At 37.9% G+C, this 27,137-nt stretch overlaps 2 protein-coding genes across 2 annotated transcripts in view; both read right to left on the bottom strand.

Moving 5' to 3' along the window:
- LOC109026182 (olfactory receptor 5H14-like) overlaps positions 1 to 27,137 on the bottom strand; it is a 229,512-nt gene that overhangs the window by 144,607 nt on the left and 57,768 nt on the right. The window lies entirely within an intron of this gene.
- LOC134758073 (olfactory receptor 5H8) lies at positions 6,123 to 7,600 on the bottom strand. Its single transcript, XM_063703948.1, has one exon. It carries the CDS (start codon positions 7,563 to 7,565, stop codon positions 6,636 to 6,638), a length of 930 nt encoding a protein of 309 aa, XP_063560018.1. The 5' UTR covers positions 7,566 to 7,600; the 3' UTR covers positions 6,123 to 6,635.

Genomic DNA, 27,137 nt, shown 5'->3' with positions numbered 1-27,137 from the left:
TCATCATTTCTCTGAATTCCCTAGCAAAAAAAAGAAGTAACTGTGCTGGCTTGGGTGGTTGAGATTTGGGTCACTATACCAGGTGAAGAACCATGTCCAACAGAAGTGCTTACTAAAAGCAATTAGAATAAAGTATGGGTAATGGAAGAAGGTTATATATACCAGCTTTGACCACATGAACAGTTACAGAAATAAAGAATGTAATTGGCATGAGTATTTTCTGTTTGTTTTGAACGCATTTGTGTTTGCGTGTGTGTATAGTAAAAGTCCTTGTTTTCTTTCTTCGATTATTTCATCATGTAACATAAGATGTATTGACTTTATATCACAGTTTTTAACTATTGTTAATTTTGCATCATAATATTTTAGTTCCCAGATATTAAAGGAAAGAGTAAATATTAACAAAGATCTTTACCTCCAATCCTGTGGAAGTTGCATTGACAAGTGGTGGGCAGGGGATGATTTTATGCGTCAGCTTGACAAAGCCAGAGATGCCCAGATATCTTGTTAAACCTTATTTCTGTGTGTGTCTGTGAGGGTATTTCTAGCAGATACTTGCATTTGAATTGGTGGACTGAGTAAAGCAGATGGCTCTCCTCAGTGTGGGAGGGCATCAGTCAATTGATTTAGGGCCTGAGTGGCATAAAAAGACAGGGGCAGGTCAAATTTGCTCTCTGGCTGACTGAGCTGGCACATTGATTTTCTCCTGCCCTCAGCACTCCTGGTTCTCAGATCTTCAGACTTGGAGTATAGCTTATAACACATGTATATTTTAACTCTTTCCTAACATCTCTTGAAATGACAAAAATGACAAAAATATTATATCTATAAAGAAATAATTTGTGTCGGGAAGACATAAAATAGTTGGAATTATATTCAAGGACAAACCAGAGAACAAGTACCTGTAGACTAGACATACGCAAGAAAAAGGCTTCAGAAGAAGTCTGAGTTTCTGAGAGGACCTCTTTCGTACTCATCCAACATGAAGTATGACTTAACCTGCTACACACATTGCCACATGCTCAAAGCTTGATGTCCACCTTTTCATTGAAGAAAAAGGCCAATCAGGGAACTAGACCTTTAAAATGGCAAAAAAAAAAAAAAAAAAAAAGTGGACATCAGATGCTCACATTACCAATCTAATCTTTGGGTTATAACAATGAACAAACCACCAAAAAGACAGATAATTCACAGGAAACCATCAGTACATTGAAAATATTACATAGCAATAAAAATTTTTAGAAAAGCTACAGACACATGTAGTAACATGGATTCTCTAAGGGAAGGAGTAATAGCAGTTGAAGTGTTCCATATTCACTCTGTTTCTTGGAGTTTGGTGGGATTTCTTGGGAGAACAAAAAGAGGGTAGATGATTTTGTTAAGTGGATGTCCACAAATGTAGAATAATATTTATTTTAAATATTTATATATTTTTATCCTTTATACCAAACATCTAACTGAATAGCTTCCCCTTGATACTTTCTCCTACTCTATCCCAGAAACCAATCCTAGTAATAAGAATATAAATAATTTATTTAGCTGTATAATATTTTCATTTGTCATGAAGGAAACATAAGGCAAGTTGCCTGCAGCAGACATCCCAGGCTCAGTAATCTCCTTGGGCTCCTATCAAGGTTAAAAAAGACTGATGCACTCTTGCTGCATTCTAGGAATTTGTGCTGTCAGTTTCATTTTAATTTCACAAATATTTCATAAATGCTTATTTAGGCCCTTATGTGAATAAGCCACTGTCTAAACACTGCAAAATACAGAAAGAGTAGTTAGACTATATATTGTAATCTACAAGATCCTTTGGGCCAAAAATAAATACTATGCAAGGATAATTTTGGCCTTAAAAGAAGAAAAAAATTGCTAAATATTTCAAATGAGTTAGTAGGAACATTTGAGATAGATCTTGAAGAAAGAGTGCCATTTCAATTGTAAATGAGGATGGACGCAGTCAAGGGAGGAAAGTTTCTCTGTGGTTGGACCTATCTGAGAAAAAGCATGTACCTGAGAGACTAAAGTATGTCCAGAAGTCTCTCAGTAACTGATGTTGGCTACAACACAGATTCCATTAGGACAACTGTAGAGGAGACTCCAGTTAAACCAAGGTTTCATTGGAAATGAACTCAATGTCAGGGTGAGCAAATGCAGTGTGACAAAGATCTATCTATCATCTATAAACACACACACACACACAAAGACAAGCACATATAGTTGGCTCTCTATATCTGTTGGTTTTGCATTTGTGGATTCAAGCAATTGTGGATCAAAACTATTCAAGAAAAAATAATTGCATCTTTACTAAATATGTAGAGACTGTTGGTTTTGGTCACTATTTGCTAAACAATACAGCATAACAACTATTTACTTAGTGATTACATTGTGTAGGGAAAAGAAAGAGAGATCAGACTATTACTGTGTCTATGTAGAAAAGGAAGACATAAGAAACTCCATTTTGATCTGTACCCTGAACAATTGTTTTGCATTGAGATGCTGTTAATCTGTAACTTTACCCCCAACCTTGTGTCACAGAAACATGTATTGTATGGAATCAAGGTTTAAGGGACCTAGGGCTGTGCAGGATTTGCCTTGTTAATAGTATGTTTACAGGCAGTATGCTTGGTAAAAGTCATCACCATTCTCCATTCTCAATTAACCAGGGGCACAATGCACTGCGGAAAGCCACGGGGACCTCTGCCCAGGAAAGCCGGGTATTGTCCAAGGTTTCTCCCCACGAAGATAGCCTGAGATATGGCCTCGTGGGATGGGAAACACCTGACCATCCCTCAGCCCGACACCCTCATCCCGACACAGGATTAGTAAAAAAGGAAGGCCTCTTGCGGTTGAGATAAGAGGAAGGCCTCTGTCTCCTGCATGCCCCTGGGAATGGAATGTTTCAGTATAAAACTGATTGTACGATTTGTTCTATTCTGAGGTAGGAGAAAACCACTCTGTGGCTGGAGGTGAGACATGCTGGTGGCAATGCTGCTCTGTTATTCTTTACTACACTGAGATGTTTGGGTGGAGAAAAGCACAAATCTGGCCTACGTGCACATCCAGGCATAGTACCTTCCCTTGAACTTGTGACACAGATTCCTTTGCTCACATGTTTTCTTGATGACCTTCTCCCCACTTTCACCCTGTTCTCCTGCCACTTTCCCCTTGCTGAGATAGTGAAAATAGTAATCAATAAATACTGAGCGAACTCAGAGACCGATGCTGGTGCTGGTCCTCCGTATGCTGAGCGCCGGTCCCCCGGGCCCACTGTTCTTTCTCTATACTTTGTCTCTGTGTCTTATTTCTTTTCTTAGTCTCTCACCCCCATCTGACGAGAAATACCCACAGGTGTGGAGGGGCTGGCTGCCTTCAACATTGTATTAGGCATTTTAAGTAATCTAGATATGATTTAAAGTACATAGGAGGATTTGCAGAGGTTATATGCAAAATGCTATACCATTTGATATTAGCGACTTGAGCATCCATAAATTTTGGTATCCGAGGGCAGTGCTAGATCCCCAAAAGATCCAGAAGCCCCAGGGATTCAGAAGGATGACTGTATATCACACTTATTTATTTATATTTTATATTTATATATTTTTATGTGTATGTGTATCTATATGTATATCACAAAATCTGTACATACAAATTAACAATTAAGCATATGGATAGTTACATGCAGTCATGCATCGCTTCATGATGGGAATATGTTCTGAGAAATTTGTCATTATGATTACATCCTATAGTGTTCTTGCAAGAAGTAAGTGATTTTGTCATTGTGAAAACATCCTAGAGTGTACTTACAAAAAATCTAGATGGTATTGCCCACACACCTAGGCTATACGGTATCACCTATTGCTCCTGGGCTACAAACCTGTACATCATGTTACTATACTGAGTACTGTAGGCAATTGTAATACAATGGTAAGGATTCGTATATCTAAATACATCCACACATATAAAAAGTAGAGTAAAAAAACGACATAAAAGTTTAAAAATTATACAACTTACCGTAAATGGAGCTTGCAGGATTGGAAGTAGTTCTAGGTGAGTGAGTAAGTGATGAGTGAATGTGAAGGCCTGGGACATTTCTGTCCACTACTGTGGACTTTATTTTATAAACACTGTACATGTAGGCTACCTTAAATTTATTTCAACATTTTTCTTTCTTCAAAATTAAATTAACTGAGCTTACTGTAATGTTTTTGCCTTATAAATTTTTAAACTTTTTAAAACTTTCTGACTTTTTTGTAATAGTACTTAGCTTAAAAGGCAAACGTTGTACAGCTATATGACAATATTTTTCTTTAAATTCTATTCTATAAGCTTTTTTCTATTTTTAGAATTTTTATTAAATTTTTTATTTTTAAAATGTTTTATTAAAAACTAAGACACAAACACACACATTAGGTTAGGCCTAGTTAGGGTCGAGATCATGAATATCACTGTCTTCCACCTCCACATCTTGTGCCACTGGAAGGTCTTTAGGGGAAATAACATGTATGTACCTCTCATCTCCTATGACAACGATGCCTTCTTCTGGAATATATCCTGGAGGACCTGCCTGAGACTGTTTTATAGTTAACTTTTTTATATAATTAGAAGGCATATACTCTAAAATAATGATTAATAGCATAATAAATATATAAACCACTAACAGTTGCTTATTGTCACTATCAAGTATTATTATGGACGGTACATAAATATATGAGCCATACATTTATATGACTGACAGTGCAGATTTGTATACACCAGCATCACCACAAACACATGATTAATGTGTTCTACTGTGACATAATGATGGCTATGATGTCACTAGGTGATAGGAATTTTTCAGCTCCTTTGTAATCTTATGGCACCACCATCCCATAGGCAATCAAAATGTCATTATGCGGTACACGACTTTATTCAGCTCTAGGAACATATATCTTATACGCATATAATCTGGTAGCAGTGACAATCCATTAAAGGTTATTGAAGAGGAATATGATTCAATGAGAGTCTTGTTTATGAAAAATTATCTGGCTACAGTGCTTAGAAGGTAAGACAGTAAGAGCTAGATGAAAAAGATAAGAAACTTGAGTTTTGCAAAACACACAGCTGAGTATGTTTTGGGGTGGGAACCTGAGTGGTACCAGCGTGAACTTACAGAATTTCAAGTGTGAAGAGAATAAGGGCAAGGATGACCTAAAGATGAATCACTCATTATATTTAAAGAACACTGAGTTTGAGGAAAGCTATCAAGGACCTTTCAGCAACAGAATATCCAAACTCTTGCTCATTTTCATGTCTTTTCTATTAACCTCTGTGCAGTATGACAAAATATATAATAACTTTATCTGTGCTTTTTTTCCTGAAACAGTGTCTCACTCTGTTGCCCAGGCTGGAGTGCAGTGGCATGATCATAGCTCACTGCAGCCTCCACCTTCTGGACTCAAGGGATCCTCCTGCCTCAGCCTCCCAACTTGCTGAGACCACAGGTGCACACAACCATGCCTGGCTAGTTTTAAGTTTTTGTTTTAGAGATGGGGTCTTCCTATGTTGCCCAGGCTGGCCTAGCTATACTTTTATAATATAAAGTTCTCATCATTCAGTCCCCACATCTAAGTGAGAACATGTGTTATTTGTTTTTCTCTTCCTGTGTTAGTTTGCTAAGGATAATGGCCTCCAGCTCCATCCATGTCCCTGCAAAGGCATAAAGTCGCTCATTGTTAAGGAATATAATTACATTACAATTACATTACAATATAATTACATTATAATTACATGTAATATAATTACAGTATATTCCTTGTAATATAACCTATAAATATCACTGATTTCTTGATCTTACAAGGTTCCTTTCTTTTTAATTCAGGGAAAATTTAGACCATTTAATTCTTATTCTACCGCTTCTGTTTTTTTTTTTTCTCTGCACTCAACTTAATTATTAAGTCTAATGTGTTAGCTTTCCGAATTAGTAAAGGTTTTCAGACTGCCAACAAACATACAAACACAGCTGGAAATGTTCTTAGAAGGCATCACAAACAGGGAGAAGCAACTGGACTCTCCTCACTCACAGAAGCACACTGAACTAAGAGAATCCTCTCATAGTTTCCTATTTCTGTTCATTTCTGTCTATGATATGTGAATTGAATCTCTACAAGAGAAGAAATTAACCATTTCCCAATAAAGTGGAATAAAACACTTTGTGATGGTTAGCTGAATTCATGAGATTTGTTTGGGTTCATGCAAACACAGACTTGTTCTATGGAGGAATTGTGCTATGAATCTCCAGTTTATAAACCTGGATTAGTAACAAAGACATCATACTCAAGTTGTTATTAAAGGATCTACTATTGTAGCACCTGATCCGTTTATAAAGCCACATTAAAGAGCAAGAAACCTGTAAAATGTTTTTATTTTTTTCTGCTCTAATCTAGTATGTCATGAACAGTTGACAAAATTTTCTTGTATGCTTTTCAATAATATATACAAATATCTTAAAGAATTCATTAGATACTAATGACTTGAGTCGTAAAAAGTTAGGACAATTGTAACTGCAAAAAACTTTAAACATACACTAACATATACTGACATCTAGCCTGCATGATTATGTGACTTTAAATAGAGAATACATTCCAGTATGAGATCTAAACATTTCCTTTTAATGCTTTTGTCAGTGAATCTATGACTTGCTTATTTCTCAGGCTGTAGATAATGGGATTTAAGAAAGGAATTATGACAGTGCAAAATAGAGACTCCACCATATCTTGATCATCTGCTTGTGGAGATGCAGGGCGCACATACATGAAGAGAAGGGGGCCATAGTATAAAGAGACAGATAAGAGATGGGCTCCACAGGTGGAAAAGGCTTTCCTTATGTCTTTGGCAGACTTTTTTTTTAAGATTGTAAAGAGGACAAATGTATAAGAGACAAGAACAGTCAAAATAGTGAATACCTGTATTGAACCAGACAAAATAAAAAGCATTAAAAAATTAATAGAAGGGTCAGTACAGGAAATCTTTAACAATGGGATAATGTCACAGTAAAAGTGATGTATTATGTTGGAATTACAGAAGGTTAATCTGAATAAAATACCTTCATGAATTAAGGCATGAAGAAAGCCACCTATAAATGACAAGACTAATAGCCGGATACACAGTCCATTGGTCATAATGACTGGATAAAGTAAAGGTTTGCATATGGCTACATAGCGATCATACGCCATTGTTGCCAAGAGAAAACATTCTGTGGTTCCACTGATTCCAAAGGAAAAAAATTGTATCTTGCATTCAGAGACAGAAATAATCATACTCTTAGCTAAAAAGCTGATCAGCATCTTAGGGGTCACTGAGGATGATAACCAAGCATCCACAAAGGCTAAACTCCCAAGGAATAAGTACATTGGAACATGAAGGTGTGAGTCTTTCCAGATGACAGCAATCAGACCAAGATTCCCCATGATGGTGATGAGATATATTACCAAGAATGCCAGGAACAGGGGTATTTTCCACTCTGATTGATATGTAAGTCCTGTGAGAACAAACCCTGTCAGCAATGTTGCATTTTCGTCATCCATGTCCTCGTTGGATGTACCCTGAGTGAACTGAAATAAATATAAAAAGAATATTCAATAAGAATTTATAAAGTGAATACTGGAGGAGAGGAGTCAAAATAAAATCATACACTCATCAGAATGTCCTCTTCATGTATTTATTACACTGTGCTGACGAAAACTATAGTAGGGGAACTGAAGAGGTGGAAAAATGCAATTATTTGAGTTTATAGAATGTTGCGGGAAGTCAGGGACCCTGAATGGAGGGACCAGCTGAAGCCATGGTAGAAGAACATTAATTGTGAAGATTTCATGGACATTTATTAGTTCCTCAAATTAATACTTTTATAATTTCTTATGCCTGTCTTTACTGCAATCTCTGAACATAAATTGTGAAGATTTCATGGACACTTATCACTTCTCCAATCAATACCCTTGTGATTTCCTATGCCTGTCTTTACTTTAATCTCTTAATCCCATCATCTTCGAATGCTGAGGAGGATGTATATCACCTCAGGACCCTGTGATGATTGCGTTAACTGCACAAATTGTTTGTAGAGCATGTGTGTTTGAACAATATGAAATCTGGGCACCATGAAAAAAGAGCAGGATAACAGCAATGTTCAGGGAACAAGAGAGATAACCTTAAACTCTGACTGCCAGTGAACCGGGCGGAACACATCCATATTTCTCTTCTTTCAAAAGCAAATGGGGGAAATATCGCTGAATTCTTTTTCTCAGCAAGGAACATCCCTGAGAAAGAGAATGCATCCCTGAGGCCTTTAAAATGGCCGCTTTGGGGGGCGGCTGTCTTTTACAGTCGCAGCTGTGGGAAGAAATAAGCCCCCATCTCCCATAGTGCTCCCAGGCGTATTAGGACAAGGAAATTCCCACCTAATAAATTTTGGTCAGACCGGTTGTCTGCTCTCAAACCCTGTCTCCTGATGTTATCAATGATAATGTGTGCCCAAAACTTCATTAGCAATTTTAATTTCGCCCTGGTCCTGTGGTCCTGTGATCTCCCCCTGCCTCCATTTACCTTGTGATATCTTATTACCTTGTGAAGCATGTGATCTCTGTGACCCACACCCTGTTCGTACACTCCCTCCCCTTTTTGAAAATCACTAATAAAATCTTGCTGGTTTTACGGCTCAGCTCAGGGGACATCACAGAACCTGCTGACATGTGATGTCTCCCTCGGACACCCAGCTTTAAAATTTCTCTCTTTTGTACTCTGTCCCTTTATTTCTCAGACTGGCCAACATTTAGGGAAAATAGAAAAGAACCTACATGAAATATCGGGGGTGAATTTTGCCTGATAATAGAATGTGCATGAGTAAACATATTTAAGCAAAAAGAGAGTCATTCTATAGATGTGATTAATTTATGTGGACACTGGAGGATGGTACAAAATTTCTGTGTCTGATACATGGAAACAAGGTCAAGGGAAAAGATCTTTGTAAGGTCAGAAACACAAAAAGAGTTAAAAGCCATGTGAAGGACTTTGAACTTTATTCTTCAGGAAATAGTCAGGAATTTAAAATTCTAAGACAGACAGTGGCATGTAAGATGTATTTTAAGTTAAATAATTGGTGTTATAGAAAATAGGCTGCAAGGAAGGGAACCTGCAGTCAGAGATACTAATCCGGAAGCTGTTTCTATTGCAAAGGAATCCCAAGCCAGATTACATATCAGAATTGTCTGGGGAACTTTCTTACCAAAATATAGGACATGAGGGATTACTAATAAACTCTGTAGTTCAAGAATGAGGTCTAGGAATATGTATTTTTAAGAAAATGCTATTCATGTGATTCAAATGCAGGCAAAGTACCTACTTCATGTGTGATAAGGAAGTGATGATGAAGACAAAGAAATAGATTGAAAAGAATTCAGAATGTAGAGTCAACAGGGCTCCATGACATATTAGATGGGAAGAGAATAGTCACTGAAATAAAGAGGACTCATTTGGTGATTCAAAATGAGATTCAGAACTCAGGTTCGTTGGCAGATATGTGGAAGAAGCATTCACTGAACATCCAGGTGAGGTGTACTTAGAGATGTGACTCTACTAGAACTTAATAAAAATAATGATTGAGAGGCATTGGGGGTAGTTTAGGGCATAGTTATAGATGTCTTATGCATTGGAGAGTGTATCAAACATAAAAGAGGATCAGAGAGGCAATACATTTAAATTACATTAAACAGGTTATAAAGTGTATCCAATTTACATGTCATTTATTAGATGGCCAGCCCCCGGTCCTCTTTTCTACCACATGAATCTTGGTGGCCGAGAGAGAATACTACCCATTCTAGAGCTAGAAACTTACTTTTCCATCCTTCTTGCACCTAGAATGAGGCTACTTGACTAGGTTTGGCCAGCCAAACCCACCAACATAGATTTGGAATTTGGAAGGTGGGAAACAAAGGAACAGCAATCAAAGAGAATGTCTGATGCAAAAGCAGCCAAAGCAGCAATATCAAGACCCTGACAAAAGCATCTGCACACAACAATGGAACTGACAGTGTGAGCTGTGGCATCTGAAATTTCAACCATGACAATGGGAGCTTCTGTTGAGCTAGCGTTGGGCCATGATTTGGGCTGTTGACTGGCTGTCTTACTTCATTCTGTTCCTGACCATTTTTACAGCTGATTCTTCCAATTTCCCTGGCATTTCTATTTTAGATAGCTTTCCATTCAATAAACTCATTGTCCAATGCAACCAAGAGTCCTGGCTCAAACAAAGAGACAAGGGCGATGTCAGAAAAAAATACTGAGCAGAGTGATCAAAGAAGCAGGAGGGAAACTGGAAAGCTGAATGTTGTAGACATAAAGAGAGGAAATATACTCAAGAAGGATAAAGTACAGGGCAAAATGCCAGAAGAAATGCTCTGGTTGGACTAAATATGAATAGAGATCACTGATTGTGGAAATTAGAGATTTTTAGTGGCTTCAGTGAGAGCAGTTTGCATTTTCTGATAGAATTAAAGTCAGAAAAAAATAAGAAGTGAATGGGAAACAAATGGCACAACAAATGAGGGGAATGAACTACAGCACTGCACTCCAAGTAACGTGAACAACATTTGCCATTTGCCTACTGTTGTAGAAATGTAAATAAATTAGTCCAACCATTGTTGAAGACACAGTGGTGATTCCTCAAAAACCTAAAGACAGAAATACCATTCAACCTAACAATCTCATTACTGGGTATGTACCCAAAGGAATATAAATTGTTCTACTATAAAGACACATGCCTGTGTGTGTCCACTGCCGCACTGTTCACAATATCAAAGATATGGAATCAATGACGGAATCCAGTCCATCAATGATAGACTGGATAAAGAAAATGTGATACATATACATGATGGAATACTATACAGCCATAAAAAAGAAGGAGATCATGTCCTTTGCAGTGACATGGATGGAACTGGAGGCCATTATCCTTAGTAAACTAACACAGGAACCAAAAACCAAATACTTCATATTCTCACTTATAAGTGGGAGCTAAATCATAAGAACACATGGACACATAGAGGAGAACAACACACACTGGGGCCTGTCAGAGGGTGGAGGGTTAGAGGAGGGAGAGGATCTGGAAAAATATAATAACTAATGGGTACTAGGCTTAATACCTGGGTGATGAAATAATCTGTACAACAAACCCAAATGACACAAGTTTACCTATGTAACAAACCTGCACATGCACCCCTGAACTTAAAAATAGACATTTTCTGTAAGCCTTTTAAATAAAAGTTTTCAAAAGCAAGGAGAAGAAAGGAAGGCAAGGAGAGGAGGAAAGGAACCAGAGAAGTGGAAAAGAAAATCTGGGTAGTGAAAAGAAAATAAAAAAGAGAAAAATAGAAAACAAAAAAGGCATATATGAATGAATGTACAAAAGACAAGAGAAGCAGAAAAGAAACTGGAAAGCTGAGTGTTGGAAAGCCGAAGAATAGGAAGAGAGGAAGTATCAGAGAAACACAGAGGATTGGAGGTAAATAGATGTTTTAACCCTAAAGTTCATTAAAAGATGTGAATTAGATGTGAATTCTAGGAATCTTTTCTTTACTGTTACTCAAAATTCAAACTTTAGTTTCATATGGTCTTTTTGTATGAAAACAAGATCCAATTTTAAATTTTACTTACAAACTTTGTATTATTCATAGATACACTAGCACTGTCTAAAAGTTCTTTCCGTATATAAGTCATTTTGTCTTTGTTATTCTAGTGGTTAGAACTGACTTTAGGAATTCTGCTGGCTTTACTTGAGAGCACTTTCTTCTCCAACAATTTTTTTTAAGCAAGATAATATTGAGCCAAGACTGCAACCTGAAACAGGCTATAAAAATAGCCAACAACAATAATTTCAGTGATTTTTAGATGTATTTTAATTTTGAATTAAATTAAATTAAATCAAATTGGGCCCCATTCATGCAATCTCAATAGAAAAATAATTGAAAATCTCTAATTCTATTTGTGTGTGGATACTTTTTAAGTCATAAATATGGAAAAAGCAAGCATTGGTGGGACATTTTTCTGCATTTTTATGTATTTTCTGCACATAAATAAATATAAATAATGAAATTATTTGCAAAAGTGGGTAAAAAACTAAGTATTAAGTGACACCTTAAAAGTTTTAATCATAATATGTATTTAATTAAAAAATAGATTATTTTATCAGAATCAACAAAAGGATATCTTATATAGTGATCATTATAATTGAATCTTTAAACTTAATTTTAAGTTGTTCTGGTTCACCAAAACTTGCCTTATAAAGTCACTATAATTGGGTTAACAAGGTAATAAAACATCATTGAAGGGAGCAAATCAGTATTACAGCTATTTTGCTTGTTGAGGCTTTATTATTATTTTTATTTTCTAACTACTAGAGAAGTAGGGAACAGACTTTAATTGTAAAAATAAATTATGCAAAAAAATTTTTAAAAGTATGCAGATAATTCACTAATATTTTTCATATCTACCTATTCTGACATCTTGTAAACCTAATCTTAAATTATTATTAAACAAATTTTAAACTTTCTACCTAAAGAATAATAAATACTATAGAAATTATTTTACTCTTACCCATTTCTTGGAGGAAATTGTGGAGATCCTTTAAAGGTGTTAGGTTTTCTAAAGTAGAAATAAACACAATTATAGCACTAAAATGACAAAAACATAAGTAGCAATCGTGGCACGCTGATTCGTTTCAGAGGTTTTATTTCCCAAGTTGAAGAAACATGTGTATAAATTTTCCTTGAACGCCAAGTCAACTAATTGTACAACTGTGCACTTTTGCCAGAACAGGAAAAAGCGGAGAACTGAAATTGTCCCAAGAGAGCTTGAGGATCCCCTTAAGGACAAAGTTAGGGGTTCTACTGGGCATTGTAGGATTGGACATGTATGAAAAGTTCAGATTGTTCCACAGGGGATTACAGACTTTAGAGTCATAAACATCAAGTTACTGTAGACAGTTCTAGTTTTAAGAATTGAAATTATACTTTATGCCTTTTTTTTTTTAACCACAGATGACACTACTGACATATTTGTACAAACTTTGGTTTACTTACATAATTTGATGCTCTGAGTTCTTTGGTTAGTATGGTCTCATCTGAGTTAATGAAAACATGATTTTAATAAAACCGAAGATCTAAATTCCTTTCAGAAGCAAACACCAAGTTGTCCTCCTCATGCAAACTGCAGCTCAAATTCCAGACATATACCTAGCTCCCCAAATTTACCTAAATATACCTAGCTCCCCAGATATACTTAGCTCCCCAAAAGTCTGAGGAGAAATTTTTCTAGGCAAAAGTTAGGGGGAGGAGCAAAGAAAATAAAAGACAAAGGACCTCTGTGGAGCGGGCATAGATCTGTGCTTCCCAAATTTCAATGCCTATGAATTTCCTGGGGACATTGTTAAAATGCAAATTCTGTTTCAGTAGTTCTGAGGTGGGGCTCAAGAGTCATCTTGTTTAGGCCTGTGCGGTGACTCACGCCTGTAATCCCAGCACTTTGGGAGGCCGAGGCGGACGGATCATTTGAGACCATATGAGACTAGCCTGGCCAACATGGTGAAACTCCCCTACTAAAAACACCAAAAAAAAAAAAAAAAGAAAGAAAGAAAAAAAAAAGGTGGGGCATGGTGGCTCACGCCTGTAATTCCAGCACTTTGAGAGGCCAAAGCGGGCGGATCACCTGAGGTCAGGAGCTCGAGACAAGCCTGACCAATATGGAGAAACCCCGTCTCTACTAAAAATGCAAAAAAGTAGCTGGGCATGGTGGCGCACGCCTGTAATCCCAGCTACTCGGGAGGCTGAGGCAGGAGAATCAATTGAACCCGAGAGGCGGAAGTTGTGGTGAGCCAAGATTGTGCCATTGCACTCCAGCCTGGGCAACCAGAGTGAAACTCCATCTCAAAAAAAAAAAAAAAAAAAGAAAAGAAAAAATTAGCTGGGTGTGATGGAGCTTGCCTGTAATTCCAGCTACCTGAGAGGCTGAGACACAAGAATTGCTTGAATCCAGGAGGCGGAGGTTGCAGTGAACCGAGATGGCCTGGGCTACACAGTGAGACCCTGTCTCAAAAAGAAAGAAAGAAAGAAAAAAAAAAAAGCAGTTTTCCTGTCTGAGCGATGCCTATGGACACTTGCCTTCCACATAACATTTATCATTGGAGGGCCTAGATTATAAGAGAACCTATATCACTGGGGAAACAAAAAATGACAGATGTGGCTGGCAATCAAAGAGAGAAGCAGGAAGGAGCCAAATGTGGCCAAAGAAGCAGTATGAGTGGGACTGCACAGGGTTTGGAGACTAGGTCACAGACTTTGTTCTTTAATCTCAATTTGGAGGAAAACTATTGAGAGATTGTAATTGTGGTAGTAATACGTTCAGATTTTCTTTTTGAGAATTAACATAGAAATTTGTCAATGAGCATTTATTCAGAAAAGTAAAAATGTCCTTATTTTTGGCATTTAGATTTGATATCTGAATAGTGATAAGTAACTACCTACACATTAACTTTTTAAAAACTTTAATCTCCACCAGCAAGATGGGAGAAAGCAAAGGGCATAACTTTTGGTAGGTTTATTAATCAATTATCTGACTTTCTTAGAATTTTTCTAGTGAAAAAAATATACAGAAGAAAATTGCCTATATAGAAGCAAAGTAATTGTGACTGCACCGCAGAAAGATGGAGTAAACAATATGATGTGCCGAGTTAGCTATTCACCCAACCAAAATTTGACTTAAATTGACTACCCCTTTAAATGTTATGTAATTATCTCCCAACTTGTTTCCCAGTTTTTACTACCAAAAGTCTGCATCATTGTTTTCAGTATAAATAATCTTTTCTTTTCAATTTTGTTAATTTAAATACGTGGCTCATAGCATCTCATTGAGGTTTTAATTTGCATTTCCAAGATGACTAATGATCCAGCATGTATTTATGACCTTATTTGGCATATCTGTATTATTTTTGGTGAAGTTTCTTCTGTTGCTTATTTAATAAAACTGGGTTATTAGGTTTCTTTTCATTGATTTTGAGAGCTTGCTGTATATTCTGGATACAATTCTTTTGTCGGATATATGAGTTGCAAATATTTGGGAACTTGATCCTCTTTTTTTTCCCCGAGATATTCCACTGATGATATACTGATGACATTGTGCTGATTATTCTGATGACATGCTGATTGTCCTATTAAGCAAGAAATAGCAACTACTCAAGACTTATTGGTAATATATTTGCATGCCAGAGAGTTGGAAATAAATTTCACAAATATTCAGGGACTTTCTATTTCAGTGAAATTTCTAGGGATCCAGTGGTGTGGGGCATGTTGAGCTATCCCTTCTAAAGTGAAGGAAAAGTTGTTCCATTGAACCTATCCTGCAGGCTAGAAAGAGGCATAAAGCCTTAATAGGTTCTTTGAATTTTGGAGACAACATGTTCCTAATTGGAGTGTGTTATTCTGGCCCATTTAACCAATAACCCAACAAGTTGCTGGTTTGATTGAGGCTCAGAATACAAGAAGGCTCTGCAACAGGTCTAGGCTGCTGTGCAAACTACCTAGAAGGATAAAGGGGATATCATGATGTTACCATTATCTATTGCCCTCAAATAAGTCTCATGTAGAAGGTACTTTAGTAGATGTGGTAAATACCATACCATTATAGCAAGTGCACATCTTATAAATGAACTTTTAAAAAATTTTAAAATAATTTTGTGGGTACGTAGTAGGTGGTATATATTTATGGGGTACATGAGATATTTTAATAGAGGCATACAATTCATAATAATCAGATCAGGGTAAATGGGTTATCAATTGCCTCAAGCATTTATTCTTTCTTTGTGTTACAAACAATCCGATTATACTCTGTTATTTTTAAATGTACAATAAGTTATTGTTGACTGTAGTCACAATGTTGTGCTATCAAATACTACATCTCATTCATTCTACTTAACTATATTTTTGTGCCCATTAACCATAACCACTCCTTCCTGCCTACTATCCTCACCAACCTCTGGTAGACATTCTTCTACTCTATCTCCATGAGTTCGATGTTTTAATTTTTAGCTCCCACAAATAAGTGAGAACATGCAAAGTTTGTCTTTCTGTGCCTGACTAATTTTACTTAACACAAAGACCTCCAGTTTTATACATGTTGTTGCAAATGAAAGGAGCATACTTTTTAATGGCTGAATAGTATCTAATATCTAATATATTAGCTCCAGAATTTCTGCCTGATTCTTTTAAATTATTTTAAATTATTTCAGTCTGTTCGTTAAATTTATCTGACGGGTTTTTCTTTGTTTGGAGACTTCTTATTAAAGCTTCAGTCTCCTTACTTGTTATTGGTCTGATCAGGTTTTGGATTTCTGCATGGTTCAATCTTGGGAGGTGGTATCTAGGATTTTATCCATTTCTTCTACATTTTCAAATTTATTTACATATGGTTACTCATAGTAGTCCCTAATAATCATTTGCATTTCTGTGGTATCAATTGTAATGTCTCCTTTTTCATCTCTGATTTTATTTATTTGGGTTTTCTGTCTTTTTTTCTTAGGTAGTCTGGCTAATGGTTTGTCAATTTTGTTTATCCTTCTCTAAAACCAACTTCTCATTTCCTTGATTTTTGCATTGTTTTCCTTTTTTCTTTTTCATTTATTTCTGCTCTAATTTTTATTGTTTATTTCCTTCTACTAATTTTGGATTTGGTTTGCTCTTGCTTTTCTAATTCTTTAGGATGCATTGTTCTGTTGTTTATTTGAAGTTTATCTATGTTTTTGTATGTAGACACTTATGGCTATAAACTTTCTTAATACCAATTTTGCTGCATCCTATAGGTTTTGGTATGTTGCATTTTCATTTTTATTTGTTTCAAGAAAATTTTCAGTTTTCTTCATTGACTTACTGGTCATTCAGGTACATATTGTTTAATTTCTATGTGCTTGCATAGTTTCCAGAGTTCCTCTTGTTATTGACTTCTAATTTTATTCCATTATGTTAAGAGATGATACTTGATATTATTTCATTTTTTTAAAATTCTTTGAGACTTGTTTTGTGCCATAACATATAGTCTATCCTTGAGAGTGATCTATGTGCATAGGAGAATAATGTGTATTCTGCAAGTGTTGGATGAATTGTTCTGCAAATATCTATTAGGTCCATTTGGTCTATAGGGCAAATCACATTTAATGTTTCTTTGTTGATTTTGTGTCTGAAAGATCTGTCCAATGCTGAAAGTGGGATGTTGAAGTCTCCAGCTATTATTGTATTGGGGTCTATCTCTCTCTTCAGCTCTAGTAATATTTGCTTTATATATCTGGGTGCTCTAGTGTTGACTGCATATATATTTACAATAATTATATCTTATTGCTGAGTTGACCATTTTATAATCGCATAACCTTCTTAGTGCCCTTTTATACTTTTTGCCTTAAAATCTATGTTGTCTGATATAAATGTAGCTATTCCTCCTTTTTTTTGTTTCCATTTGCATGCAACATCTTTTTCCATCCCATTATTTTCAATCTGTGTGTGTCTTTATAGGTGAGGTGTGTTTCCTGTATGCAACAAATCATTGGGTCTTTTTAAAAAAATCTATTCAGCCACTATATATCTTTTGATTGGAGAGTTTAGTCTATTTATATTCCATGTTATTGTTCATCAGTAAGGTCTTACTCTTGCCATTTTCTTATTTGTTTTCTGGTTTTTTTTGGTGGTATTCTGTCTTCTGTTCTTTTCTTCCTTCTTGTTTTCCATTTAGTGAAGGTGATTTTTCTTTGGTGGCATGTTTTAATTTCTTGATTTTTATTTTTTTGTGTATCTGGTGAAGGTTTTGTGATTTGAGATTGCCATGAAGCTTGCCAATACTGTCTTATAACCCATTACTTTAAACTAATGATAAATTAACACTGATTGCATAGGCAAACAAACAAATCAACAAAGATAAACAAATACAATTCACCTTATCTCCCCACTTTTCAATTTTTTATTGTTTCTATTTGTATCTTATTGTACTGTCTATGCTTGAAAAGTTGTAGTTTTGATTATTGATCATTTCATATTTAGTCTTTCTATTCAAGATGTGAGTATGCCACATTTACATTATATGCCATACATTATATGCCACAATTACAGTGTTGTTCTGTTTCTCTGTGTACTTACTACTACCAGTGAGTCTTGCATCTTCACATTATTTCTTATTGCTCATTAATGTTCTTTTCCGTCAGATTGAAGAACTCCCTTTAGCATTTATTATAGGACAGGTCTGATGTTGGTTAACTCCCTCAACTTTTGTTTGTCTGGGAAAATCGTTATTTCTCCTTCATGTTTGAAGGATATCTTCACTGTTTGTATTATTCTAAGATTAAAGTTTTTTTCTTCAGCACTTCAAGTATGTCATGCCACTCTCTCCTGGCCTGTAAGGTTTCTACTGAAAAGTCTGCTGCAAGACATATCGGAGCTCCATTGTATGTTATTTTTTTTAATTTTCTCTTGCTGCTTTTAGAATTATTTCTTTATTTTTGACCTTAGGGAGTTTGATTGCTAAATGTCTTTAGGTAGGCTTCTTTAGGTTAAATATATTTGGTGTTCTATAACCTTCTTGTACTTGGATATTGACATCTTTCTGTAGGTTTGAGAAGTTCTCTGTTATTATCCCTTTGAATAAACTTTCTACCCCATCTCTCTTTTTATCTACTCCTTAAGGCCAATACCTCTTAGATTTTCTCTTTTAAGGCTATTTTCTACATCTTTTAGGCATGCTTCATTCTTTTGTATTATTTTTTTCTTCCATCTCCTCTGATGGTGTATTTTCAAATATCCTGTCTTCAAGCTCACTAATACTTTCTTATGCTTGATCAGTTCTATTTATTTCAATTGCATTTTTCAACTCCAGAATTTCTGCTTGATTCTTTTAAATTATTTCAGTCACTTTGTTAAATTTATCTGACGGGATTCTGAGTCCTTTTTTTGTGTGTTATCTCAAAATTCGTGGAGTTTCCTCAAAGCAGCTATTTTGAATTCACTGTTTGAAAGGTCACATATCTCTGCTTCTCATGGATGGATTCCTGGTGTCTTACTTAGTTCATTTGGTAGGTCATGATTTTCTGGATTGTCTTGAAGCTTTTGGATGTCTTTCAATGTCTGGTATTTATTATTGTCTTTGCAGTCTGGGCTTATTTGTACCCATCCTTCTTGGGAAGACTTTATGGGTATTTGAAGGAACTTGGGTGTTTTAATCTAAGTTTTTGGTCACTACAGCTATATCTGTATTAGGAGGCAATCCAAGCCAAGTAACACTGTGGTTCTCACAAAGAGGTAAAACCTTGGTGGTCTTGGATAAGATCTGGAAGAATTCCCGGGGTTATCTGGTAGAGACTCTTGTTCTCTTCCCTTACTTTCTCCAAAACAAATGGTGTCTCTGTCACTCTGCTGAGCTGCCTGAAGCTGGGGTTTGGGTGCCGTACACTACTGGGGCTGTGCTGGGTTAGAAATGAAGCCAGCACAGCACTGGGTCATACCCAAGGCCCATGATAACCACTACCTGTCTACTGCCTATGTTCACTCAAGGCCTTAGAGCTTTACAAAGAGCAGGTGGCAAAGCCCTCCAGTATTCTTTCCTTCCCTTCAGGGCAGTGAGTTTCCCTCATCCACAGGTGGATTCATAGATGCTATGTGGGAGCCAGGACCTAAAGTCAGAAACCTTAAGAATTTACCTGGTTTTCTGTTCTGTGGCTGAACTTGCACCCAAGCCACAAGACAAAGTCTTTCTCACTATTCTCTTTCCTTTCTACAATTAGAGGTGTCTCTCCTCATGGCTACTACTGCCCCAGTCCCATGATGAGTACTGCCTGGCTACTGCTAATGTATCCAGTAATGTAATCCAAACGCAAAGGCTCATTAGTCAGCTTGTGGTGAATGCTGCCAAGTCTGGGACTCTCTTTCAGAGCAGTGGGTATCCCTCTGGCTGATAAAGGACCAGAAATGCCATCCAAGAGCCAAAGCCTAGACTCAGAGACCACAAGATCCTGCTTAGTACTCTATCCCCCTGTGGCCAAACTGGTACCTAAGCTGCAAGACAAAGTCTCCTTTATTCTTCCGCTTTTTTTCCTCAAGCAGAATGAATGTTCCACCATAGCCACCACAGCTGTGAATGTAATGGGTCACATCTGAAACCAGCACATCTCTGAGTCTTACCCAAGGCCCATGGTGAGTACTGCCTGGGTACCACTGATGACTATTCAGGGCCCAAGAGCACTTTAAATAGCAAGGGATGAATCCTGCTAGGACTGGTTTCTTCCCTTCAAGGCAGCAGGTTCCTTTCTGGCCCAGGGTGTGTCTAGAAATGTCATCCAGGAACTTGGACCTGGAACTGGGGCCTCCTGGTGCCTTATCCTACTCTGATTGAGCTGGTATCCAAATTGCAGATCAAAGTCCTCTTTACTTTTTCCTTTCTGCTCCTCAATTGGAAGGAAGGAATGATTCCTGGATTTGCAGTCATTCCTGGATCTGCAAGAATGTACAACCTGGGGTTGGGGGAGGAGTGGCACAAACACTTGCTTGGTCACCGCAGCTGGTTTCTCACTAGGTTGCAAGCCCCTCAGGTCTACTGGCTCTTAGTCTAACACAGCAGTAGGACTTGCCCAGGAATTATGGTCCTTGTGGCCTAGACTGCCTTTCAAGTTTATTTAAGATGACAGAGCACTTTAGACTGTAATATCGAGGCTTGCCAGAACTCAGGTACCAACTGTTGGGATGAGCAATTCCGTGCTGGCTATGACTGGTCTAAATGTTTCCTCTGTGGGCACTGAGTTCTGCCTGGTGTTGCTTTCCTCTCTGACAGGCCAGCACAGAGTTCCAATGAAAAGTCCCACAATCAGTGTTCTCTCCCTCCCCTAAGCACATGTATCCTTTCTCCTTGCCATAGTGCTGCTGCCAGAGGATATGTGAGGGGTGACATCAGCAATTCAAAACTGTGTTTCCTACCCTCCTTAGCACATCTTTTAATGATATGAAGTTGTAACCAGATACTGTGATTACTCACCAGAATTTTGGTTCTTATGAAGGCTTTTTGTTTGTTTGTTTGTTTGTTTTCCTTTTTTTTTTTGACATGGAATCTCACTCTGTTGCCCAGGCTGGAATGCAGTGGTGCGATCTCGGCTCACTGCAAGCTCTACCTCCCGAGTTCACACCATTCTCCTTCCTCAGCCTCCCGAGTAACTGGGACTACAGCTGCCCGCCACCATGCCTGGCTAATTTCTTTTGTATTTTTAGTAGAGATGCGATTTCACCATGTTAGCCAGGATGGTTTCGATCTCCTGACCTCGTGATCTGCCCACCTCAGCCTCCCAAAGTGCTGGGATTACAGGTGTGAGCCACTGTTCCTGGCCTGAAGATGTCTTTTTAATGTGGATAGATGTTGAATTTGGTGTTCCTTTGGGGAGAATGATCATTGGAGGCTTCTATTCAGCCATCTTGCTTCACCTCCTCCGTAGGTTAAATGTTTTGAGAAAATTCTTCCAAAGCTTGATTCCAGCTACACATTTTTTTTTTTTGCCTTTAATCAGTTTATTTTTATTTTTATTTTTATTTTTTATTTTTTAATTTTTTATTATTATTATACTTTAAGTTTTAGGGTACATGTGCACAATGTGCAGGTTAGTTACATATGTATACATGTGCCATGCTGGTGTGCTGCACCGATTAACTCATCATTTAGCATTAGGTATATCTCCTGATGCTATCCCTCACCCCTCCCCCAACCCCAAAACAGTCCCCAGAGTGTGATGTTCCCCTTCCTGTGTCCATGTGTTCTCATTGTTCAAATCCCATCTATGAGTGAGAACATGTGGTATTTGGCTTTTTGTCCTTGCGATAGTTTACTGAGAATGATGATTTCCAGTTTCATCCATGTCCCTACAAAGGACATGAACTCATCATTTTTTATGGCTGCATAGTATTCTATGGTGTATATGTGCCACATTTGCTTAATCCAGTCTATCATTGTTGGACATTTGGGTTGGTTCCAAGTCTTTGCTATTGTGAATAGTGCCGCAATAAACATACGTGTGCATGTGTCTTTATAGCAGCATAATTTATAGTCATTTGGGTATACACCCAGTAATGAGATGGCTGGATCAAATGGTATTTCTAGTTCTAGATCCCTAAGGAATGACCACACTGACTTCCACAATGGTTGAACTAGCTTACCGTCCCACCGACAGTGTAAAAGTGTTCCTATTTCTCCACATCCTCTCCAGCACCTGTTGTTTCCTGACTTTTTAATGATTGCCATTCTAACTGGTGTGAGATGGTATCTCATTATGGTTTTGATTTGCATTTCTCTGATGGCCAGTGATGATGAGCATTTTTTCATGTGTCTTTTGGCTGCATAAATGTCTTCTTTTGAGAAGTGTCTGTTCATATCCTTCGCCCACTTTTTGATGGGGTTGTTTGTTTTTTTCTTGTAAATTTGTTTAAGTTCATTGTAGATTCCGGATATTAGCCCTTTGTCAGATGAGCAGGTTGCGAAAATTTTCTCCCATTTTGTAGGTTGCCTGTTCACTCTGATGGTAGTTTCTTTTGCTGTGCAGAAGCTCTTTAGTTTAATTAGATTCCATTTGTCAAGTTTGGCTTTTGTTGCCATTGCTTTTGGTGTTTTAGACATGAAGTCCTTGCCCAGGTACACATTTTTTTCGGATGAACATAGGTCCCTCCTGTTACCCTTACTGAAATGAGACAATAGAGTTTTGATTGGATATCATCAGTCAATAGTAATTCCCACAAAAAAGTATTTTAAAAACACCACAATACTTCATCCTTTGCAACAGATGTCCTATTGAATTTTACATCTAACTGTCAAAATAGTGAGGAAAGGAAAAAGTGGAGGCTGGAAATTCCAAATTCCCAGGCTTAGAACAATGCTGTTTTAGTTTTTATTGCTGTTTGCATTTACCTAAATTCTAATTATATTGTTTCTTTGAGCACAGTATAGGATAATTTGTCAGCAGTCTCATGAGCAGTAGAAGATAAGACAAGAAGTAAACAAATATGCATAGAGAGAGACACAGAGAGACTATATATGTATATGTATACATATATATATAGAGAGAGAGAGAGAATGAGAAATCTATGAATACTTAAATGTCAAGATTAAGTAAAAGATACATCTTCATAATAAAGAGTATTTCTACTGCTATTGGTAGTTCCATAGGGTGCTTTCAACCCAACATGAGCAGTGTTATAGGCAACATATGAAATTTCAATATGATATTATTCTTTATGTCTAAATACTCATTAAATAATATATATATTTCTATAATTTCTTTTTAAAAAATACAGACGAATATCTTGTCCAAAATGGGAGGGGTTTCCCAAGTGTATAATTTATCTATTTTCTAATATCCCACTAAATACAAAAATAATGTACTAAAAGGAATAAATCTATAACACAAGTGAGAATGAGATTATATCAATGGACTATCAATTTTGGTGAATTTCTTGAAGGCATAAAATAATTGGGATTATACTGAAGGAAATGCCAGAGCAGATACATTTTTTAACTAGAAATGTACAGGACAAGGCTGCAGGGAAATTCTGAGCTCTTCAGAGCTCCCAATTGCCTGTTCCATTTCCCCCGCCCCCGACCCCACCTAAAGTAAGACTTGTGACGCTATATATCCTGCCCATGTACTCATAGTTTGTTTTCTACCTTTTCATTAAAAGAAAAGCCAACTGCGGAACTAGGCCTTTAAAATGGCAGAAGAGACACCAGATGCTTGTATTAATATTATCAATCTTGTCTTTGGGTCACAACAGTGAACAAACAAGCAAAATATAGATAATTGACTGAAAACCATAAGTACATAAAGAATGTTATACAGCAATAAAAATCAATAAACTATAAACATATGCAATAACATGGATTCTCTGCGGAGTAAAAATAAAAGCAGCTATACTGTAATCCATTAGCTCTGTTTCCTGCCACTTAGCAGGCACCTCTCTGGGGAACAAAAAGAGGGCAAATGATCTGGTCTAATTTTGTCAGCCGAGCTCTGCAAATATAAAATAATGAATTTTTTTTAAACATTTATATGTTTTATATCCTTCAATTTTTAAGATTGAGTAGCTTCTCCATGATATTCCTCATAGTCTATACAAAGAGTCAATCCTCGTGAAAAGGAAAGCAAGAATAATTCACTATATTCTATGCATTTGTACTGTTGGTTTCTATTTGATTTCACAAATATTTCACAAGCACTTATTTTGGGCTTCATATATGTAAGCCATCGAGTCTCCCATAGCAAAAGAAAGAAAACGTAGTAGGACTTCTGATTTGTAATGTAAAAGATCTTTAAGACAATAAATAGAAAGCCAAATGTAGCTTAAGAAGAATAAATAAGGAGGGGACCAGGATGGCAGATTAGAAGCAGCTGCAGTGTGTTGCAGTCACAGAGAGGAATGAAAGGATCAAGAGGATATAGCACCTTCAGCTGGAATATTCAGGTACTTGCAGTGGAACTGATCAGGGAAACAACTCAACCCACAAAAAATAAAGAAAAGCTGGGCAGGGCAATGGCCTTCCCAAGAGTGATAGTGATATGTCGCCAAGGGAATACCCACCTCCCAACCAAGGGAAGCAGGGAGTGAATGTGCAACCCTGGGAAGTCACAGTGCAACCCTCAGATCAGAAGATCCCCTTGTGAGCCCACTCCACCAGGGTCTTGGGTCCGACACCCAGGGCTGTGTGGAGTCTCAGCAGAGCACCTGCTTAAGCACACACAGAGACCCAGGAGCTTTACATACAATGGCTCCGGAATCCCCAACTGCAACTCAGGCAAGGTGGGAGGTTCATACATATCCCTAGGAAGGGAGCTGAATCCAGGGGACCAATCAGCGTCAGTATGTGGGCCCTACTTCCATGGCACCTCACAAGATAAGACTAGCTTGGAATTCCAGCCAGCCACTGGCAATAGGGTAGAGCCTGACTGAGACAGGACAGAGTCCCCAGAGGAAGGGAAGGGAAGGCCACCATCTTTGCTGTTTGGACAACTCAGCTATTCCAGCCCGCAGGCTTTGGAGATTCCAGCCCGCAGGCTGTGGAGATTCCAGCCCGCAGGCTTTGGAGAGTCCAAAGGGTCCAGACAAGGAAGAGACTTCCCAGCACAGCACAGCTTGTTTAACAAAACATGGCCAGACTACTTCTTTAAGTGGGACCCCGATCCATTACTCCTCACTGAGTGGAACCTCCCAGCCAGGGCCTCAAGCCATGCCTGCCCATATTCTTTGGACAGAGCTCTGATCTCTCCTTGGGACACACTTCCTGGGCAGAAGGGCAAGCTGCCACCTTTGTTGTTTGGACAACTCAGCCATTCCAGCCTGTGGACTTTGGAAAGTCCAAGCTGATCGAGGCAGAGGCAGTTCTCCAGCATGACACAGCTCTTATGTTGAGGTGTGGCAATGCTGCTTCTTTAAATGGGACCCTGATCCATTCCTCTTTGCTGGGCGGATCCTCCCAGCCAGGGCCTCCAGCCACCCCTACCCATGTTCTACGGCTGACAGAGTTCTAATTTCTCCCTGGGATGGATTGCCCAGGGGGCAAGGCCAGCCAATGCCTTTGCTGTTTGGGCTTTTCACCCAGTCCAGCTTGCGGGCCTTGGAGAGCCCAAAGTGATCAGGGGCTGAAGGGATCCCCAACACAGCACAGCTGCTCTGCCAAAACGCAGCTAGACTGCTTCTTTAAGCAGGTCCCTGATCCTGTTCCTCCTGACTGGGTGAGACCTCCTACAGGTGCGTTCAGGCTGGCGACAGGTCAGTATTCCCCCGGGACAGAGCTCCCACAGGAAGGGGCAGGTTGCCATTTTTGCTATTTTGCAGCCTTCACTGGTGATACCTCCAGGTACTAGAAAAACTGCAGTGACTAGGGTCTGGAGTGGATCACCCAGCAAACTGCAGCAGCGCTACAGAAGAATGGCCAGACTGTTCAAAGAAAAACAAACAACAACAACAACAAAACACAAAAATCCCATCCAAAGGTCAGCAACCTCTAATATTGAAGTTAGATAAGCCTACAATGATGAGAAAGAATCAGCACAGAAACACTGAAAACTGAAAAAGCGAGAGAGCCTCATTTCCTCCAAATGACTCTAGCAAGGATTTGAAATGGGGCTGAAGCTGAGATGATGGAAATGACAGATGAAGACTTCAGAATGTAGATGAAAATGAACTTCCCTGAGCTAAAGGAGCACATTATAGCCCAATGCAAGAAAGCTAAGAATCATGATAAAATGATGCAGGTGGTGACAGGCAAAATAGCCAGTACAAAGAGAAATATAACTGACCTGACATAGCTGAAAAACACACTACAAGAACTTCACAATGCAATCACAAGTATCGATAGCAGAATAGACCAAGTGGAGAAAAAAATCTCATAGCTCGAAGACTATCTTTCTGAAATAAAACAGGCAGACAGGAATAGAGAAAAAAGAATGAAAAAGAATAAACAAAACCTCAAAGAAATACGGGATGGGATTATGTAAGGGACTGAATCTATACCTGATTGAGGTACTCAAAAGAGACATGGAGAATGGAACCAACTCAGAAAACATATTTCAGCGTATCATCCAGAAAAACTTCCCCAACCTGGCTAGACAGTCAACATTCAAATTCAGGAAATGCAGAGAACCCTGGTAAGATACTACATGAGAAGATAATCCCTAAGACACATAATCATCAGATTCTCCAAAGTCAAAATGAAAGAAAAAATGTTAAAGGCAGACAGAAAGAAAGGTTAGGTCACCTAAAAAGGAAAGCCCATCAGACTAACAGTGGATCTCTCAGTGGAAACCCTACAAGGCAGAAGAGATATGGGTCAATATTCAACATTCCTAAGGAAAAGAAATTCCAACCCACAATTTCATATCCAGCCAAACTAAGCTTAATCAGTGAAGAAGAAATAAGATCCTTTTCAAAGAAGAAAATGCTGAAGGAATTCATTTCCACCAGGCCTGCCTTACAAGAGCTCCTGAAGGAAGCACTAAATATGGAAAGAAAAAGCTGTCACCAGCCACTACAAAAAACACACTGAAGTACACAGAGCAGCGA

Source organism: Gorilla gorilla, chromosome 2, assembly GCF_029281585.2.
Source record: "Gorilla gorilla gorilla isolate KB3781 chromosome 2, NHGRI_mGorGor1-v2.1_pri, whole genome shotgun sequence".
Classification (NCBI taxonomy): domain Eukaryota; kingdom Metazoa; phylum Chordata; class Mammalia; order Primates; family Hominidae; genus Gorilla; species Gorilla gorilla.
The sequence above is the reverse complement of the archived record's forward strand: the minus strand, read 5'-3'. Positions and strand labels throughout refer to the sequence as shown.